Source organism: Oxyura jamaicensis, chromosome 2 (genome assembly GCF_011077185.1).
Source record: "Oxyura jamaicensis isolate SHBP4307 breed ruddy duck chromosome 2, BPBGC_Ojam_1.0, whole genome shotgun sequence".
Classification (NCBI taxonomy): domain Eukaryota; kingdom Metazoa; phylum Chordata; class Aves; order Anseriformes; family Anatidae; genus Oxyura; species Oxyura jamaicensis.
Window position 1 is genome coordinate 105,266,073 of NC_048894.1, and position 21,994 is coordinate 105,288,066.

A 21,994-nucleotide genomic window follows, 5' to 3' on the forward strand; every position below is an offset into this window, starting at 1 on the left:
CAGACCATGTTGTTCTGCAGGGATGCTCCTGACAGCTTCAAGTCATGGATGGGGCTGCACTGCGCTCCACACTGAGTGGCACAGACTTCTCCATGTGCCTTGCTTCTCTGCCTGTGGTGCAGGCACTGATGATCACAGCTGCATACTTTCATGGTTCTTACAGCTGAGGGGATATAATGTTAGCAGCTACTCTCTTAATTAAAAAATAAAAATAAAAATCATGTGTTTCCAGGTTGTTCACAGAAATTACGTGTGAGAAGAATGGAACCAGGGAGAGCAGGTGAAGGGAGGCAGCCTTGGTAGGCAATGGCTGAAATAGATATCAGGTAATTTTCAGCTGTAGTATTTAATTCTAGTGAGAAATGCAAAGGAGTTTTGGCACTAGCTCCAAAGGCTAGGAGTTTGTTGCATTAAGCAAATAGTAATTAGGAAAAAAAACAGAACACTTACACATACACTCACGCTGTTGGTTGCCACACCAACTCCTAGCAGTGCTAAGGCCTGAAATCACAAACATTCAAGACTTGCTTCTGGTTTTTAATTCCCAACAGAGTTACCCAGTAGCATAAAGGATGGAATAACACTTGATTCAGCATACTCATTTTATAGAAAATGTTACACACTTTATAAAACATTTTATTGATTCTTTTTTCTGCCGTCTCTTCTCCACAAAAAAAAGTGAAGAATTATATAGCAGTGTGTGTGGAGCAGTAAAGAAATGCATGTTCTGTACGTCTGGGCTTTTAATGGAGCTGCCAAGCGCAGCATGTGGGGAGCACAAATGCTGAACCAAACTTCCAGTTTCATTGGAAGCCACACATTTTAAAAAAAGTCCATTCACATTTCCTACCAAAAGTTGGCTGCCTTCCTCATGCAGACATTACAGTCATTTTACATATATATTTTTCTTTAGGAACAAGCTATTCCTTTAAACTTAAGGGAATACAGGTGCAGAATGTGTGTCAGGGTCCTGTAGTGAACATATTTAATGACACCCTGAATAACAAGTTCAACCTGAACTCTGAGTATGTCAAGGAGCGGTATCAACCTTACACCACAATTTTCTAGACTGAACTCACTGTGTCATTTTTTAAACAAATAATAATAATAAAAAAACCCTCCAAAGAATATCATCTGGAGGAGTTGACTCCATGAAGATTTAAATTCAGCCCGTTTAGTGACCCACTCTATTGCTTTTATTTCCCCTTTTTGGTTTGCATCCTGCATCTGGGGATCAGGAAAATAAGAATCAAATACGCGGCGGGATCCTATGGACTTTTTCTGTCAAACTCTAATAAAAAGAGTTGAAACATTGATATGAAGTGATGGGAATTCAGGAAATAGAAAGGAAATTAAAAGCTGGAATTCACATTCTGTCTGTATTGTGTGCTTTTGGCCACACTTACTCCAGGAGCTCGCAATGACTATAGCAATATCTAAACTAGGTTTGAGCCAAGCAGATTGGGAGCTGCAGGAAGGAGAGCAGAGTCTTCTGTGGGAATGAGTACATCTTGGCAGCATGTGTTGGATCAAAGCACCCTAAAGCACAGGCATGGCTGCCTAAAGTTTTCAGTGGAAAAGATTTTTTTTGACAAAAAACATAGTTTAAATAAGATGGCTTCCCGAGCAGCACATCTCTCTCACACAAGGGAGGATTTTCCTGCCTTCAAAGAGTGAAACACCTGAAAAGGACACTTCCTCTGCAAGCTCTTCAGGTCCTTGTCATGCTGCATTCAGAGTTCCTGAATAGGGATTTCATGATATATGGCACCGTGAAAGCCCCGTGCTGCACTGCAGCACCCACGGTAAGTAAAGAACAAATGGGGCAGAGATTCCAGCCCATAGCAGTCCAACAGAGTAACATTTCTGAATCAAAGTGTGTGACTTCCATCTAATTATTCCTTAACAAGCTTTCCTCTGGAAGCCTCCCTGAATATAAAAGACATGCTAAATCTTCTAGCAGGCAATCCTCTACATGAGGTTCCTCCACAGACCTGAGTGAAAGTTCTGGCACGTAAAATACTTAGTCATACATCCACCTCAATCACGTCAAATACTGCTCTTTTTTGGTATTATATCACCATTCATTGCCATTATTATTCAGGATCTGAAAAATGAAAAATAATTTTATCAAGAAATGTGTATAATGGGAGATATTTCATCTAAGGATTTTGATGTAGCATAGTAACGAAAGGTGATATTCCCCATTATCTTGCCAGGGCCAGTCATTTGTCATATAAATCTGCATCTGTGAATATTGTACTGCAGATCTGCACCCACCTTTATTTTGAAGCCAGATGCACATTTGGAACAAGATATAGATCACTTCTGAATGATTAATGCAGCTGTAAACTGGGATCCATAAACTAGAATTCACAATTGCAGCATCACCATCTTAATGAAAGAATTTTCTTATTCTCTTATGAGTAGGCTTCATCCTACTCTGAAAACAACGTTTGTTTGTTGTTGTTGCTTTTTCATCAATCAATGGAAACGTGGTTATTGTCATTTGCAATCAGCCCTCAGCTTTGCCATACCATTACTGTTTTTCTGCAATGCAGTATTATGCAGCAGTGGAAGTGGGGAGGTGTCAGAGATACACAGAAGCAAAGACATCACTGCCCTTATCATAGGCTTGAAAGAGTTAGACAAGATTTAATCTATCTATCCGTTCAAAGCATAAAACACAGAATACCATTCAATACATTCAATTTAAGTGTTTTCTGCACCTTGTCCAGCCCTCTCTCAAGGCCTCTGTGCATAGATGCTAGTAAAGTTATATCAATTGCACACGTTCAAGTAACTCCAGAATAATATTAATTTACACATCTTTAGAAAAAAAAAAAAAATGTATATAACTTTTTTATTTCTTCCTAGGAGCTAGCAGAAACCCAGCAGAAAATGAGATCAGACATATGAATAACATCCAGTTGCAATACAGGAACCAAACTCAACTCAGCCAATATATGACAAATTTTTCTAATCCAGGTATGAACATCTCAGGACTGAGCACTGCTATTTCTAGATATACCAAGAGGTGTATTTCCCATAAGACAAATCCCAGTTGTATCAACTAAATCTGACATCAATAAAGTGTCAAAAGCTTTCACAATATTTCACTGAAAGCCAAGTCCATTGTGCATGCCACCCTCTCAGGCAGGAGGCATGCTGCTCCCCAAAGGAAGATAGGGACCCTTCTCCTGTTCACAGTTCCAAAGTATCCCTCAAAGCCAAGGCAACCAGAGCAATTATCGGACTTCAGAGGGTCGTGTTATCTGCCAAGGAGACACCCCCATTTCTCAAACGTGAATTTACTGCAGGTTAACAGCACCATGTTTCTAATCATAGCCATCCTAGCACAGACTCAATGTGTTTTCATTAACTCATAACAATCACACCTTTGGTTAATACACATCCATTTCCTACTGTCTCTATGTGCTTCAGCTCCTGGTTTAACCCAACACAGCTGCACCAAAGTAAACTCTCCGTTGTACACAGCACACCAACACAAAGAGACTTCCAGTTCAACCTTAATACCAAGTTCTTAATACGCAAATTCTTTGGGTATAACCCAAGGAATAGAGTGGACTGTAACACTCCGTCTTACTGGGAGAGTTAGTTAAATGGCATTGGGCCTGGTTTTTACCTCCCAAAACATTTCTGAAGGTTATTTTTTAACTCAGTCCAGCAAAACTTCTAAGGGTTTAGGAGCAAGTAGTGAGAAGTGATTCTCGTCTGTTAGCATTTCCCCATTCCATATACCATTTTAGGTCCTCCTGTTGTAAGAGTGAACATTCAAACCTGTTTTACCTGCTGGTCAGAGTAGTGCAGCCAGGCACAGGATGTTGTATAAGCAGGATATCCATGCTTCAACATTTGCTTTTCTGGAGCAGATGACGACTGTCTCAAGGCAGGTAGTGTTTTAGTCAACAGAGGATTATTTTGTTAAATGGCCCATCTTTGGGGCTCTTTGGGGAAACTGAAGGAGCGGAGTTTTTTTGTTTTGTTTTGTTTTGTTTTTCCTTAAAAGTCATAATTTTGTTTAAATAGATCAATTTTGCTGAATTACACCCTCCATCTTCTCTCTAGCTATTTCATTGCAAGAGAACTGCAAATCAGAAAAATCCTTGGAAGAAGCAGAGAACAGCATGATTTCCTTGCTAACCCAACACAAACAGCTGTATGCAGCACAAACCAAATGCCTGACTTTGTGCTCCTGAGGCACAAGCGAAGATGCTGGCAAACAACGTCCTTCATCTCACACAGTCCCCTTTCCATTCTCTATGAGATGGAGAGTAATGGTTTTCATCAGGTGCAGATCTGCTTTGGCTCATCCCTTTCCTTTTTCCCAAGCAGGCTATTTTGGAGTGTTTTTGTTGGGGAATATTTGACATATATTTCAAATTACACCAAAGAAGAATTTCTCCTCGCCCTCTGGATTTCATCATTATGATTGCCCCTCCAGCCTAAGTTGCACAGACTGGTGGGATATTCCTGAGCTACTCCAAAACTGATGACACAACTCAAGGATTAGGAAGAAGGAGAGTGCCAAGGTCTACCTTTGAAGGAAAGATGACTTGCTATGACTTTTGTTAGCACGGCAATAACGTATCCGAAATCTATGCAGCACAGTAATTGTTTGGCATCCTGATTTAAGGATGGCATACAAAATAAAAAGCATAGCATAAAAAGACAGTATGATGAAAACAGGTGAAGTAATGCTAGCCACTTAAGACATGGCTATCAATCTTTTCCCTGTTCCACTTAAACCAGCAGGGAGCTCAGACGCAGCAGCTATTCTAACTCAGCCCATCGGCCTGTGTTGCACTGCCACATATCTAACTCCATGGCTGTGAGTAGTTGGGATAAGCCTGTTCCAGCTTCCTTTTAAAGTCTGTTCAAGCAGGAGTGAAGAACTAAATGGGAAAGTCAAGTCAAACATCTCAGCTGTCATATTTACTCAGAGAAGCACCCCCTCTTGTCACACGTCCTGCTCCCAGGGAAAAGCAGGCTCTTTTAGAACAGGAAAGTTGATCTTGGAAGTGAACAGAATTCCCCCCAAATGACCGATCACTTCAGCAAACAGATCAACACACGAGGCCCAAGTATTTGCTAGCAGACAGTGGCAGCAAATAAAGTTCAGTTACTTAGGTTTCAGTTTTCAGTAGGGAGCTATTGTTGAAAAAAGACCCCAGCCATTAAAAAAATTAAATCAAGCTCCCAGTTATCCAGTCTTAAAGAAAAGTAGCTCCTCTGCAAAGTCATAAACAAAGACCTACAGATTATAGTGTAATCTCTATGTACACAGTTTCCTGCTAGCAGTCGGCATCAGTTCCCATTAGCTGTGACTCCAGAGCTGCACAAGGCAAACTGCAGCCACCTCCCTGGAGGGTCTCACATCAGGTGGGACATGGGCAAGGTTTGCTGGAAGGGAAGGGGATCTCTGAGCAGAAAGTAATATCCACTGCTGCAGAAGCTGCTTCTCTCCAAAAGGAGCTGTGGGAGCATTTCAGTTGGGGGACAGCACCCGGTTGCATTTAGACTGGAAATACAAGAAGACTTCCTTACCATGACACCTAGTAACTTCCACAGAAGCCAGAAGACAAAACAGATTGAGTAACTGGAACCACATGGATGTCATAAAGGAGGTAACGTGCAGCTGCTTCTTTCTTCATTGAGGAAATGTCACAAAGTGCAAACATGTTTACAATTGGCACACAAAATTAATTACTGACAGCAAAGCGATGTGGTTCTCAACCCCAGGCAAGAGTATTTGATGCTTTCCCCTTAAAATCATTAAGGCCTGAGCATCCATCTTGGTTTCATTATGGAAGCAATATTGGTGGTTATTAAAAAAGAAACAAAATAAGTGAGCCTCATCAGCGACCTGAAATGCTGACCTTCTCCATGCTCCCCTCCCTTGCTGGAAGGCATCGCCATATAAATGAGCCTTTTTACATTTAAGATGCCTCTTTGTGAATTTTTAATGAACCTTTTTTTCAGGACTGTGTTACACACCTGGACTTTGGCGAGCTGAAGGCTGCTGACTGATTTCCTGAGGAATGATACTTGAGGGCTCCATTCAACTGAGCTGAAGCGAGGACAGGAGTGGATGCTGGTAGCCCTGAGCCCATGGGATGACTGCTGCCCTGCAAGCTGCATGCTCAGGGCAGAGCCACATGGTACAGGAGCCAATTTCTGCCCAAATAAGCTATTTTTAATATTCAGTAACGTGGTAAGTATATGAAATTTGACTCCTGGATCAAGAGCATAGTCAATAAAGAAGTGACTAAAAGTTTGAAATCTCAGATAAAAATCTCCAAGTGTGAATGAAAAAATCAAGAGAGGGGAATACAAAGAAACATCTGATAAGCAGAGCTAGGCAAAAATATTTTCTTTCAGCCAAAGCTCCAACAAAACCACTCTGAAGTGTTCTGATCAATTCCACTGCTAAGCAATGCACCGTTGTTGCAACCTTCCACACTGCAAAAACTTAGTCCTGTGCTGAGACTCCAAGAACTGTGATGCCTGTACTTTATCTGATATTTTAAAGCCAAACATATGTAGAAATTACTGCAAAATCAAGGCCAGATGTGCAAACGAGGACAACCAGGAGTGGGGAATCTCTCTGGATTAATGAGAGGACTTACAATCAGACCCCATGAGCATTATCTTTCCCTCTTGCTAGGCCTACAGATCCCACAGAGCGTTCAGGACAGCAGTGGTGGCCAAGTGCACAGCGCCTTTCTCTGCTCCAATTTGCTGAGCACACAGATGTGCATGCACCAGTGGCATCCGCCGTGCTTTGATACTCACCAGTACCTCTGTTTCTGTTAAATCGCATTTGTTTCCCCAAAGATTAAGGCACATCAACGTTGATAACACAGACATTACAGAAGACATAGATGCTGGAACGCACAGTCTGTATCAACCACCCATCCGGAGTGCTCTCAGTGGTCATTTTCATACTTCCTGCCCTTAGCACCTTATATGTTCAGAGTTTCCAAGAATAAAAACTGCAATATTTTGTGAAAATACACAGCCTGCACATTTATTACCTTCCATTTCATGACACCACCCCCAGCACATCTCACCAGCAGAGCTGCCTGTTACTGGTGAGGTCTCTGTGGAAGCCAACAGAGCTGTTGGCAATTTCTTCCATGGCTCTTTTGAGCACTGGTAGCACAAGCAACTGCAAAGCACAGTAGGATTTCCTGACTCACTACAGCATAATACCTGTAGCAGAACGGCTGTGTTCCCTTTCTGCAGGTGATGCTGAGAGAAGTATCCCTTTCCCAACAGCCTGTGAGCGTGATGGATCGGTGTCAAACTCCTCACTTGGCACCCAGGTCTAGGTGGCCACTCTCTGTCTCGTTCCATGGCCGTGTTTCATCTCACACTTGTCTGTTTCTGGATACTGATCCCTTCCTCAAAGCATATAATAAGGCTTTTCAAGAGGAAGAGTTGCTCTTTTATCCCTTCTGCCACACAGGGGAACAAAACCGCCACCGGTGTAAGCTCCAATCCGACAGCCCAGGACTCTGTGGAGGAGACAGAGGCCATTGGATCTCATCTTCTTTGGAGAAAGCAGCACTTCTATAACTGGGAGTGGAGCACATCTCCCAGAGCTGTTTTGGTACCTGCAGTCACGTCCTAGCACCCGTCTCCTAACAAGGCACCCAGCTGCTGGGAATGACATGGCGGTGGTTGCGGTCCAGCCTTTTCGAGTCCCCAGGATTCAGGGCTGAGGCAGAATTATGTTTGTTTCCAGTCCTACATACCACTACTCACTCAACATATATTCCCAGCAAGGTTTTTTTTTTTTAGGGTAAAATGCATGCAAATCATGCCTAGCAAGCTGCAGAGGGTCAGAGGGAGGACAGGCACAGTACGAGACTGCGTACAAACCATTGTTTTCTGCAGCAGCAAGGAATAACGAGAGTCTCAAGGAATACAAGACCATGAGTCCAGTTCTGTAAGGTCTCTCCTGTTCAGAGTATTTGTTTGAGATCCAAAAAACTAGTTTTGTAGGAGCCTCTTTGTGTGATTCTCGGCAAGACACTTGCCTGTGCCTCAGTTTCTCCACTGTTCCCACCTGATCTGTGGGGAGTACGTCCCATCCCACTTGCCTTGGATGCAATGAACCATGTCCTAGGGTGACTAAGGTCATGTAGGTGTGCAGGCAGGTCGTACCAGGCTCATTTCACTTGTGAAGATGGAAGGGTGTTCAGCATCTTGCATTCCTGGGGCTGGAGCAGCAGGTAACAGGCAAGGAGGCATGCAGGCTCAAATCTTAGGCTGACTAAAAATAATAATGAATCCTTAAAGAAGCTTAAAATAGCTGAGTGGGTAGTTGCCAGATTGCTAGTTGAATTAATATATATATATGTGTGAGTGTGTGTGTTGAATTTTATATATAAGAAACAATTGCAAAGGTAGGCTGAGAGAGGAAAAACCATGATATCATGAGGCCACAGATCTGTGGGTGTTCAGCTGGTTGCTTGGAGGTTTTTGATGCATGCAGCACTGTCAGTGAAACACCAAATTGAGTGGCAAAGGAATTGCTTGAACTGCTGCCTAGGGCACCCACTGGCTGAAAAGGATAACAGAAAGGCCTTATAAAGTACTGCCACAAACCAATATTGTATGAAACACACAAACAAACAAACAAAATCCCATGCAACTCAGCCCTGCCTCTTCATGACAACATACCCTTTTGCATGCATGGAGAGAGGAAACCCTTAGTTCTCGCCTCCCAGGAGGCGAGAAGCACAGATTTCTGCTTTGAGAGTGCAGCTGGTGGACAGGACAGAGAATGAGCGACCACACAGAGGAAGAGTTCTGTATAAACAAGGGCAATGCTTACACAAATAAAAACACTGTTTAGAAACCCCATTCAGCTCAATTGGATCATTTTTTTTTAAAAGCTCACTCATGTATTTTTTGCTTGGATTTCTATCCTCGCTGTCAGGGCTGCAGCATGCCCCGAGGTCCCTTACAGACCCCTGTCCTGAGGCAAGGGTTGCCAGGCCCAAGGTGGCCACAGCATGGATGTGGTGGCAGCAGGATGGGCAGTGCCCACCCCATGTGGGCTGCACCTCAGCTGGGCCTAGGCCGAGTGTGACAGTAGCTGGCAGGGTTTAATCCAGGTTTTTCCATTTTTTTGGAGTGGGTCAGGTGTCTGCTGTGGGGCATAATGGGAAATTACTGCAGGCTTTTCTTAGGAAATCACATCTTTGAGACCAGGAGTCTTGTTTGATAGGAGGAACTAAAATCCACCCATCTGCAAGAGATTGTCTTCCACTTGATCCTGGATTAGTCAAGATACCCTCCCTTGATTTCCCATTTGGAGATAATGAAACAGATTTCATTTCTGAAGTGTTGGAGAGTGAGAAATGCTATGCTGGGTATATAAATGTTGTAAAGTCTGTTGGGTAAGACGGCAGATGCCTTGGAAACCCCAAAAGAGAGACACTGCCTATCAGTAGGTTTCCACTATTGCCTGGCAGAGAACAGTGTCAATTTTGGGACGAAAAACAGGTGAGGGTTGTGTCAGCTTGTTGCTAATCCAAGAGCACCTGTACAAAGCAGGCTGGCCTGTCCAAGTGGATTTGTATCTCGCTAACCGCCTGAAAGTCATCGGCCATCCCGGAGCCGCAGAGACTGTCATTCCTTCTCACCTACCTCAATGGACAGTTGAACTTGGGGCAAATCGATCGCAAAGTATATGTAGACATGCTCACAAAATATTGCACATTTTGAAAAGGCTGGGGCCATTCTTACGACAGTGTCACCAGGGGTTATATTTAGCCTGACAGTAGTCTAATTATTATGATCTTAAACCCTGTGAAGCTGAACTTTGGTTTTGTATGAAAATATTATCTTTCCTTGAAAATGGCTGTCCTTTGATAAAGGTGGCAAGAAGATGAAATGCGCAGATTTGGATGGGATGACCTTAACAAATAGCACTGAATTAAAATGTAAATACTGAAAGCATTTCTATTGTACTTGCAGTCCTTTAGCTCAAAGGAAAGAATATGCGTTTATGCTAGTCATAAGCCAGTTTGAAAGAGACAGTCATTCCTCAGTGCTTCCAAACACGGAAACAGAGGAGCACCATCAGCCACCAACCCCCTGGAAGACTGCCCTAAATGAGAATGAGCGTGGGGGTACTGAACAAGCAGTGAATGCAGCACGTGGCACCTGTTGAGGCCCAGGAAAAAAAGGGAGTTGTTAGCAAAGACGGGATGGATTTTCAGGGATCCATCTGCCAGTATGCACTTATCAGTAGCCTCAGGGAGAGACTGAGTGACCTCGCAGTGGGGCACAAAGGAGAGGGGTGGTCTCCCACTGAGAGTAGCTTTCTGATAAAAAAAGGAATGCTTTCATAGCAGTTAGCTCCAGCGTTGGTGCACGACTGATTCATCATGAATGCTTGTACTCAGGTTTCCCTTTTAAATTTGCAGGCTGTTCTTCAGGCCCTGCTGAGTTTAACTAGGTAACTGTCTCCTCTCCTTTAGGAAGAACAAATCAAAAGCAGCACAAGGGCCAGTGCGTGTTTCTACTCAAAATAAATGAAATGCTTGGGGGAGATGGACCGTGTTCTATAAAAACACACAGTGCTTTGAATAACTTGATGCCCCCAATAATAGTGGGTTGTACACTTTACCAATAAATATAACTTAAATTAAAAGCAAATGTTTAAAATAACCAGTCTGCTATGCCCAATAAGCAAATGTTTGTATGCAGAACTGACAAGAGAACTGAGCTCAGTGGGTCCCATAAAGATCATGGATCCTGTGATGAATGCCTGAACTCTAGTAGATTCTGAAGCACTCTATACCTACACAGAGGGGAAGGAAACCTAATCTGAAATCCTACATCAACATACCCCCACAAGGAAACAAATGCTAAACTCTGCCAGAGTATCTGAAATGCCATCACTCTGAGGCCGAGCTCCAGAGGCAGGCATGGTCAGTCTGGGATCCAGAGACTGGTATCTCTCTATCATTTTTGCCTAAGAACTGATCAAGGTTCTTTCTTCCAAATGACAGGAGAATGATACTCTCTTTTTATATCGGGACCCCGTAATATCAAGGCACTCTGCTAGGAACCAGGCAGTGTGAGCAGACCAGACACAAAAGCACACCAGAGAACAGAAGCAGCACTTGGCATTAGCCTTTTTTCAACATTGCTTGGGACAACAGAAGCTCCTCAGTTCCCCTGCATGCCTGTTTGTACCTCCTTCTCCAAATACAACATGGAATAGAGCACAAGATACGGGCAGTGTCACAGCCCTCAACCTGCTTCCCCCTGCCCTCCAGAGAAGTGCTGAACTTCTTACCTCAGTTGCTCACCTCCATTCGTCACTCTGCTCTCTCCCTTTCCCACCCCTTTATTGCAGGAGCAGAGAAACTGTCAATGTTTCTCCAGCTCATCTTCTCCTCGTGTCAGTAGGGACTGCTGCAGAAACTAGGAACCTTGTCCTAGAGAAAACGCTTAAGCTGGTGCCTGCAGATGAAGTCCTGCACAGGGTTCCACTCCCCACTGAACAGCCACCTCTGTAAGATCCAGCAGTAATCCAGGGCTCCAGATCAGAGCCTAAGTTTTCCACTCTAGGCCATTATATCAAAAATAAATGCAACCACCCCATTCACATCTACCGCCTCTTCCCATCCGGCTTAAAAAGGCTGGAGATGTGCATCAAGAGGATCCCTCATCCTGCACTGCCTGCAAGCCTCCAGCAATGCAAGGTTGACGGCAGCCGTATTCCTGCTCTAGGACCAGGCTGACACAGGTGCAAGATGCGAAGGCACCTGCACTTCTAGGCATTTACATAAATAAGAGCCCAGGTACCCACTGCACAAGACATGAGCTAGGAAGGGAACGTATGAATATCAGTTCTTGACTTCAGCAGCTGTCCACCCAGACCTGCCTTTGGTGCCCAAATCAGTTACACAAAATTAGCCCTAAAGTCTTGACTGATTGTGTGATGATTTGAACCTGATGTTTGCAACGTGCTGCTTAGTTTATGAGAGTGCTGAAGTTTAAACCCAAGATGACTGTGTAGCTCCACAGCAGTCCTGTGTACTGGGGTAAAGTTGGTACAAGTATAAACATCTACAGCATCTTCACAGAAAACATAAAAGCTGAGGATTTTATTGGATTAAACAGATCAAAATAAATAACAAGAGTGAGGGCTCATTAAGTTTAGTTATGTTTAGATTCATTTCCCATGTTTGAGTTTTCTCAAAGTGGTGTTGATAATGTTTCAGAATAAACAGTATTCTAGATGACTAAGGGTAAGATAGCATTCTGGCCCGTCTCTACCCTTCAACAAACATTTATTTATGTATTTATTATTTATTTATTATTTGTAAAAGACCTTTCTAAGGCTAGTTTTCAGCCCAGTGAAATGACATTTCAGTGGTTGCAAGGGTAAGAACACATAAGGTTCTTTTCATCGTGCTTTGCACTAAAATAGGGATGTATTTTATCTAAACAGTAGGATCATAGACATTTTTACGTTTGGAAGTTTACTCAAAAGTATAAAAATATTCTTAAAATACTACAGTGTGAAAGAACGAATGACAGAAACAATCTGCAGGCCTACCATGAAGACTGGACACAATGACGTTCAGATGGACAATGGGGAGCACACAGATTACCAGAAATTACATGATTGTTGCCATTAAAAATAGCAAAACATTAATTACAGTACAGAACATACTTAAAATACAGTAAACCTTGCAGCTCCTAGTTATGAGTTGTTATTGAAACTCAAACCGTATGTTGGCAGCAATAGCTGCTTCATCTAGTGGCACCGCACATAAATTTCAGGATTTGTGATTTGAGCGCACTGGTCTTTGTGACAGACAACAGTCTACGAAGCTGAGATAAAACACCAGCTATCACAAGAAATGATTTTAAAAGTTCCCTGAAAAAAACTGCGCAGAAATCAGCAGTGACTGCCAACAGCAGATAAAGGGAGAGAGGGGACGCGCGCTTGGCCGACAGCGTGGCAGTGGTTGCCAGCCCAGAGCCTGCTTTGGGATTTCTCTCATCAGAACCCCAAGCCTGTCTGTCTGTCTGTCCATTGCGGGGCATTTATTTTAAGTTTGGGCAGGACAGTTCTTGCCAATTCTTCCCAAAGACTTCTGAACTGCTCTAGAAAAAGTCTCCCTTTTCACAGCAACAGTTTTTAACACACCATGAACTCAGTGTCTTTTATGGAAGTACATTAAAACAGTTTACAGAGGATAAAAATACACCCCAAAGTCATCAAGACAGCTACAGATTCAAAGTCCGGTTTTCCCTTTTATTCCCCTCCTTTCTCCCTCAATATGAAGGTTTTTGTTCTCCTCCTACCCCATTCCTCTTCCTCCACTCCCCCACCCCCCCCAAATAAGCAGATGCAATCAAGGAGAAATTTATTTTGAACCAATTCTGCAAAACAGTTCAACAATGCCATACTTTATAAAAATACTTAGTTACATAATTAAACTTATTACTATTTATATAAAAAGTGTGAATGTGAATTTTAAACTCTGTTAGGGTAAGAACCACATCAAGATCCTCAGGTGAAACAAATAAATTTTCATAAACATACAAACTCTTTTGGAGAAGTCTTATAATACACAACCATTTACAATGAACACGTTCATTAAGTTAGTGTTTTATTCCTTTGCTATACAAGTGTTATTACAATGAACTGTTCCATTCTGTAATTAAAATCCAAACAATGCCAGTGTCATTTTTGGCATTTTTTGTTATAGCTGTATTAATACATAAATTCATATGATTGTGTTATTTCATTTAAAATATTTAGAAAAATTAAAATTCCATTGTATTTTTTGATTTTTGTTGTATTTTTTTTGTTTGTTTTGTTTTTCTTACATAAAGCCCTTTTAAAATTTGATAACCACAGATGTACAGGTGATGAGTGATGATGAAGGAAAATGGAAAATGATGGCACTCTACTTACAAAGATCTGTTTGGTAGCTGGATTCAGTGTAGTGTAAACCCATGAAAAATGGTAGGTTTAGTACCGGAACTATATTACCAACTTTTCTGAAATTCATTTGTTGGATAGTTTTACAATGCTAATATAAATTCAAACCCGATAGATACGTAAGAGTTTAGTGTTTCAAAATTAAAGTATATAAGCTTGATCAGAAATTCAAAAACGTCATGCAAATTGTTGAGTAAAAGACATGATGTTATTGCTTGATATGTCAGTAGCCAAAGAAAATAAATCTAGATGTTGTGTGAGCTGGGCTGAAAGCCAGCAAATTTCAATGTCACTATATTCGGTCAATATTAAATATATTTTCTCCCTTTAGTTTTTAAATTTCACATTTTCTTTATTTTTAGTTAAATAATTCTGTAGGAAGGGCATAAGTGGGAAGAGCAACTGTGTGTAAGGGTGTCTTAATAGTCAAGAAAAGCAAAAGTGCAATCAAATCCCTGAACTAGTGACAATTAACATTTGTGGCACCCACCCTTGCTAACACATATAAGCCACATACAACAGTACCAAATCTGTCTCTGCAAAAGGACTAAAAAGTGGCCATTTACCAGCTTCAGTCTTGCTTTCATTGTGAGCTTTGTTCAGGTAGTCTTCCCATACAAAAGCTCTCTGTAGGATCGGAGCTTAAAAGATAAAAGGATTTCCCCCCATGATTGTATCACATAGTTTCAAGTTCAAATATCATCATACTTTAGCAACATAATTTTATAAAATATTACCTCATTTTCTAGTTACCTTCATTATTCTTAATTAGCTACGCAGAAAGAAAAAAGAAAAATCTCTCATGCTACTTTCCAGTTATATCAATACAAGTATTAACACAGTGCATTATGCTCTCTAATTTCACTATTGAGGTCTACCGTTTAGATCAAGTTTGTCATTCACTGTTCCAATTTCTCTTTTAACCTGCCTACCCTAATTAAGTCCATGCAAGAGGAAGCTTAAAGATCAAGACTATGTATCAAATATGGCTGTACCATCTGAAGGGGTGGAACAGGGGACGGGACACGTCATTTTGAACACAGGAAGTTTTACAGAACTGGAATAGCATTGCTTGGTCCCACAAAGTTCTTCTGCTTTAAAAATGTCCTACCCCAAGATCACTTTAATTCCAGACAATTCCCTCCTTAGTAAATGATTAAATGTTGGAAAAATAAAGGATTTGAAACATTGGTTTTTTTCTGCTGTCATTCACACCAACACTCATTTTACTAGCCCATATTTTCAGTAAGCTTCCTTTGGACCCTGAAGTAAGTTGGGAAATAGGAAAAAAAAATACATGTCATTGGTAAATTAGATTATAACACCTTAAAAGTGGTTTTGTGCAACTGTATTATGAAATTCCAGTTTGCCATTAAGAGCATGCAAAGTAGCGAAGATTTTCTTTCCTTTGATTCCTTATAGACGTCAGGAATTCTTTGCAAGTCTTTTACATTTGGCAGATTTGTGCATGTTATGTAGACTGTTGGCTTATAAATTGTCTCCAGGCTGGTACTGTGGTTCTGTAGCAGTAAAGTAGTCCTCCAAGAAAGACTGTATATATTCAAATGTTGGTCTCTCATCAGGGTCCTTCTTCCAACACAGTTTCATTAACTCATGGAGAGACTCTGGGCAGCCCTGTGGGCAAGGCATCCTATATCCACGTTCCACTTGTTCCAGAACTTCCCGATTCACCATCCCTATTAAAAAGAAAGCATTTTACCTTTGAATGACATTATACAAAGAACCAAAGCTCTTCAAGTTAGCCAAAGCTTTTCAAGTTTCTCCAGCCACAATGTTGTTTACAACGTGCATGTGAATCTACCATTTCAGAATGTTTCATGAATGCATTTTATGTTGAATGAATTTTTAAATTCTTGGATTAAATACATTTTCTGAAAACTATTTCATTATTCTGGTAATTCCTCAATACCTGGTCCTTCCTCCATTTGTATAGTTACTTGCATGCTTTGCAACAGAACACTTACCATTGTTTTGGGCCTGTTTTTTCTAAAAGGAGACTCTAGCACAGATACCTTCTGCCTGCCTGAAGTTCTATTAAAGGACCACTTAATTTGATATTAGGCCAAAAAAAAAAAAAATGCATTATGCCTTTTTATTATGCATATGCCTAGCAGAACTATCTTACAACTCTAGTCACAGATAAAATATCTGACAGAAGATGTTACGTATGCTTAGTTTCAAAAACAGGTCTGGCAGGTTCACTCGAGGGATGCTGAATGTAGACTGTGAAAATGTCAACAAAAGTAGAAATTTCAGGAACTGACAGACAAGAAAACCTAAGAACACCCACTAATCTGAAAAGAACTATCAGTCACATTTGCAAATGCTATAATCTTAAAACACTTTAAAAAGCATGTAATAGTTAATCTGTAAATAAAAAAATAGCTTTGTGAACAAAGGAACCAGTGAAGCATTACTAAGCTTTTGTCTCTGCTTGTCAACTGTGGGCTCTGAATTAAGGTAAAAAGTAAAAAAGGTAACTTCAGAAGCACAGAAAAAAGCAGAAGATAAATCTATCACATTTTCTTCTTACCTGGATATGGCACTCTCCCCTTTGTTACCAGCTCTGTCAGTAAAATGCCAAACGACCACACATCTGACTTAATTGTAAACCGACCGTACAGCGCTGCTTCTGGAGCGGTCCATTTAATTGGGAATTTAGCTCCTGCAGACATTAGAAAGACAGATACTCAATTAACACTCGGTCATGCATCGTTTACTTACACTTCAAAATATTTTAAAAAGAATATCGCACTCAAAAATTTTTAGTTTGCTTTGTTGATCAAATTCAAGGTGGGTTAGCATTTTAGTATTTTAAGCTGGAAAGGAGTTTCAAACCAAAACAGCAACTACTGGCTATAATTTCTGGAAGCAGTTAAGACATCTGGGATTCTTAGTTAAAGATGTTTCTAAAAGTGGGGTGATCTTCAGAAAGTGAGGAATACCCTCTCTGGAACCTCAGCTCCCTTCAAACTATAGCAAGTTTTTACCTGAAAAAATCATTTAAAATGTATTTCGAAAACATAAGCAATTTGCTAAATAATTTTGAACATCAAAAAGTTTACAAGAAGTGCACTTAAGCAAGAGGGACACCCAAACATAGCTGTGAAAGCACACATATGCATTATCTTTATTCATGCAGACAGCACACATAGATATTCTGCTAAATGTAATAGTTCTTAGTTTTAAGATAACTGGATTTATTTAGTCAGTAAATAAATCAGTCTTACCTTGTCTTGCAGTGTACTCATTGTCCTCTATTAACCTTGCTAAACCAAAGTCTGCTATTTTACACACAAGATTGTCTCCTACAAGAATGTTAGCTGCCCGGAGATCCCTGTGGATGTAGTTCATTCTTTCAATGTAAGCCATGCCATCAGCAATCTTAAAAATAAAGTTTTATTAAAAATTACTTTCCATTTATCCCAAGCATTAAGTTATATCCTTTTATTTTAGCTCTATTCTCATTGTGTAAGTATAGGAAGTAAAGCACAGCTTGTGACAACATTGATTTGAGCATGCTTGGCTCTACCGTATCTATTAATTTGTAACAGACCATTTCTTTCTGACAAATTACAAAAACCTGCAACAGAAAATGTAGGAAAGAAGAGCATACAATTGCTAGTGTTTAATATTTATATTTACTTGATATTTGATATAGTTTTAAATTTCTGAGCAAAAAATACAGTTTTCTTGGTTTATAAAGTGTACCTGAGCAGCCATATCGACGAGCTGTGGAAGTTTTAAGTACTTCCCTTCTCCTTCTTTTAGGAAGTCTAGTAAGCTGCCTGTAAAATATGACACAGTTTGGTGAAAAACAACAGAAAAATACACTAATTTGTCCTGATAACATGAACAAGATTTTTTTTTTTCCTAGACGTTATGATTGATTCATTCAGCTCCCAAAATCTGAGTTTGAAAATCCTAATTTACCAGAGTGATATTCAATGAGTATGCCTGTACAGTTGACTCTACTCTGCAAGTTTTATCTAGGCGCTTTTAAATCAATTTTAATAATTCAGATAACTAGACACTGATAAAGCAGACTGCCATTTGTTGATTATATGCCTGATGATTATTTTGCCTGACCTTCCTGGTATCAATGCCTTTCCTAGCTGGACTTTCCACAATTTATAATTAAACAAACAACAATGACAAAAAAACAAACAACCTATCTGTTAGTTAAATCTTCTGCCAGCTCCAATTCTATACCAGAGAAGCAATTCTGAAATTGCTGCTTTTAATTCCCTACATGGGAAAACAAAAGCATCTTCCATACTTTACAATATATTATGTTCTCATATTTATATAACAAAATTGTGTCCAGAATATTACAACGCTAGGAGTATTTGAAATTAATTCCAAGGACCTGCGCTTTTTTTTAAGACAATAATTTTTACATGTATGTTAAAATCCTGTTTCTGACATAACAGCTTTCCATAAGGGTAGAGGAACAGAATGAAAAAAGACTAATCCCTAATCTGTCTTATTGCAGTCAATTTAAGACAGACAAAATGAAAAGTGCGGCGATGGTGGGGGAAAAAGTCACTAAACGGCAGGTCTTGCAGTGGACTCATGGCAGTAGCAGTGACTTAGATCTCTCTGATGCGTTTTTAGTCACTGTATTTTTTCATTGAAAATAAGCGTGTGAAAGGCTCAAGGCTGCTTTTTCAAGGTAACATCCCTAGAAAGCAATTGTTTGTCTTGACTGCCTTGCTAAAACCCGATTTCTGAACAATGCAAACTGATTTTGCATGGCTAATTTAAGATCTGACAGAGACTGTCTACTATTATTTAGAAAAAACAACAAAGCAGAAGGAAATTCTTAGATTTTCTATTCCCATGTTTTCAAACTTGTAAAACACTTTAAAATCTTTTTAAATGGGGAAAAAAAACCCACACACAATAAACCATATTTGTGGAAGAGTACAGAACACAAGCAGCTACTGTGGCATTTGGCATTATTTCTATTTCTTACCAGGATAGCAAAATTTCTCTGAGGTGAACAGAAGTTTGCATTTTTCAAAATGTAGAAAAATTGACACGAGAATCCGTTCCTTCTAAATACTACTAATATGCTTTTAAAGTTTATTTCCACATTCAGACTAAATCTCTATTTCACTAGCAGGGGGATATATCAAGGGAAGAAGGGTGAAGGACTGAAAACAAGGAGAGATAAAGGCCAGAGTCTGCTAAAAATAGCCAACCATTTTAAAATTCATCACTCTTCTAAACAAGAAACAAAATAAAACAAAACAACTGATTCTGTAGCTGTGAGCACAAACAGAAGGAAGGCATATTCTTGTAATGGTATTCGTAGCTATACCACCCAATTTAAATATACCAGGCAGTATGAACTAAAAAACCGAGGAAAAATGAAATGATATGAAATGAAATGAAATCATGTACTTGGAAGATTAGCAAGGGTGACACAGATGCATCAAAAAATTCATGCCTCCACCCATGATCTAAATCAGAACTGCTTCAAGTAGGTCAAGCATTGCTCATTTTAATTTAATCAGAATGATCATGTATACTCCAGCTAGTTTAAACCTAACATTAATTAAACATTTAATTTGTTCCTGGGATTTTAAATAATCTTTTAGATACAGTATCTTCAGACTATTCTGTCACACACCTTTTGTCATGAATTCAGTGACTATGTAGATTGGTTCCTCAGAAACAACGGCATACAGCGGAACAAGCTTGTCGTGTCGTAATTTCTTCATGATTTGAGCCTCCTGCAGGAAAGCTTCTGGCATCATTGTTCCAGGTTTTAGTGTCTTGATTGCTACTTTTGTGGTTCCATTCCATGTTCCTAGAGAAGCAAATTAAATGTTATTCTTCAATACAAAACCAAAGAGGTTTTCTGCTAGAACTTTTTGCTTCAGTTTTGTTAGGTAACAGAGAAATCTTAAATTACTAACAACATTGAATATTATTTTTAACTTTACGTGACTGATCATAATCAGTATTTTTCCTTCAATTATTTATAAGATTATATTTTCAGATTCTGATACTGACTTACTTAAAATACTGTTAAAACATTCATGCAGACAACTGAAAGATGTCAGCTTAAGCTCTTACCCATCCATACTTCACCAAAACATCCTTGGCCCAACTTAACTTCCAGCCTCAAAGATTCTCTAGGGATTTCCCATGCATCTTTTGCTAGTCCCTGTGTTTGTGGTTTCACAGTGGGACACACAGTTGTTAGCTTATGGCACAGCCCATCGGCATGTTCTGGAAAATGGAAAAAAAAAAAGCTTAATAGTTAAACGGGGTAGCACTATAGCAGAAGTAACGTCCTAATGTTGGTAAAAGAACTATTGCATTTACTGTTTGTCAAAATCAAAAAGAAACTTCATAATTGTGAATTTTAAAAATAAGCTACATATGAAGTTTTTCTTCCTTATGGTAAGCACAAGCTAGTATTGGAACACTAGAATTTAGGCTTACCTCTGTAGTGCTTCACCAACTTCTGTAGAGATTCAAATTGTGCTCTGGTTGTGATATAGTATCCACCATTGTCAAGTTTTCTGATTTTGTAGTGTTTCACATTATCACCTCTGACCTCATCCCAGTCACGTATGGAAAGGGAGTAAGCACCTAGGAAATAAGTCATACCTGCTGTTTCACCAAAAATTTACAAATATTTTCAATGCATCTCCCCTACTGTCATTATACACATGTGTGTGTGCACATGCATACGTGTCATGTAATCAGTGTAAAAATAGTCGTCATGCTCACCCTGGGGAGAAGAGGAAGAAGAGATATACAGAGATATACATACCTTTAGTGGTTTCACTCTCTCTTACTAAGAAAATGCCACGCTGGTTCCCAGGATTTAAAAGTAGCCTTTCTGCATCCTTCCTGCCCATTTTACCAAAATACCACCTAGAAAATGTTAAAGGAAATTTGTATAAATAAAAGTCTCCTATGCTTTTCTAGTCATATAAATAGAAGATTTATAAATCTCAAGCATTGACTGGACTACTAATATTACAAAGCAGTTACAAATCAATAAAAGTAAAAATGCCCATATAATTGGAAGGTAATATGACCTATTTCTACATGACTCTAATTTCTATTGTTCACAAAATCAAAAGAGGCCTCTGCAAATATTATGTTTTTCTTATGGTTCAACAATAGACATCAATAGTGTTCATCACTGAAAGTAACAAACACCCTCCTTGTAGTAAAATTCATAGGTCAAGCTGAATCAGATGACAATGAAATATTGTTGGTGGCAAACTCAAAACACTGCAGAAGCCAAAACTACCTTCTCTAGGAAGTTTTAGCTATATATTTTAAAAAAAAGCATTTAATGCAAAGTGGGTGTGCAGAAAGATCATGGGATCACATGTTTATTCAGCTTGGAAGAGCCCCTGGGGGCATCTCTGGTCCAGCCTCCTGCTGCAAGCAGGATCAGGATCAGCTGTGAGATCTGACCTGGCTGCTGAGGGGGTGTCCAGTTCAGTCCTGAAAACCCTAAAGGATGAACGTGGCCATAGCCTCCATGTGCAACTGTGACCCTACCTGGCTGCCTGTCCTCAGGGTAAAAGGCTTTTTGTTACTTCCAGCTGGAACCTCCTCTGTTCAACTTCTGTTCTCTCTCATCCTTTTGCTGCACACCTCAGTAGGGGGAGCACTTTTTTCTACTGTTCACTTAGAAATACCCTTGTGGTAGGTATCATGTATTTCCCTCTGAGCAACACTCCCATCTTTGAATTCTAATAATGAAAAGTATTTAGATGTTTTAACACATCTGTTTTTTTTCTTGCCCGAAGTTATTTCATAAAAGGAAATTATTCTACTAGAAGAAAATGATAATTTTCATAAAATTCATAAAAGTCACTAAATGATGCAAATTGTAATTTCTAACATTTTAATTTGGGACGGTTGTAGCATCAAGCTAATCTGGCTTTACGGTTGTTGGAATATGGAAAAAAATGTAGGTAA

General features: G+C 39.9%; 1 protein-coding gene across 1 annotated transcript in view; it reads right to left on the minus strand.

The window, feature by feature from the left end:
* Positions 1-13,413: 13,413 nt before the first annotated feature.
* YES1 (YES proto-oncogene 1, Src family tyrosine kinase) overlaps positions 13,414-21,994 on the minus strand; it is a 52,057-nt gene continuing 43,476 nt past the window's right edge. Inside the window, exons 5-12 of the mRNA XM_035317696.1 lie at positions 20,826-20,929; positions 20,492-20,641; positions 20,120-20,275; positions 19,671-19,850; positions 17,744-17,820; positions 17,263-17,416; positions 16,566-16,697; positions 13,414-15,708 (exon numbers count right to left, since the gene is read on the minus strand). Of these exons, the coding sequence (XP_035173587.1) occupies positions 15,500-15,708; positions 16,566-16,697; positions 17,263-17,416; positions 17,744-17,820; positions 19,671-19,850; positions 20,120-20,275; positions 20,492-20,641; positions 20,826-20,929 (1,162 nt within the window). The 3' untranslated portion in view covers positions 13,414-15,499. The remainder of the gene's footprint in view (positions 15,709-16,565; positions 16,698-17,262; positions 17,417-17,743; positions 17,821-19,670; positions 19,851-20,119; positions 20,276-20,491; positions 20,642-20,825; positions 20,930-21,994) is intronic.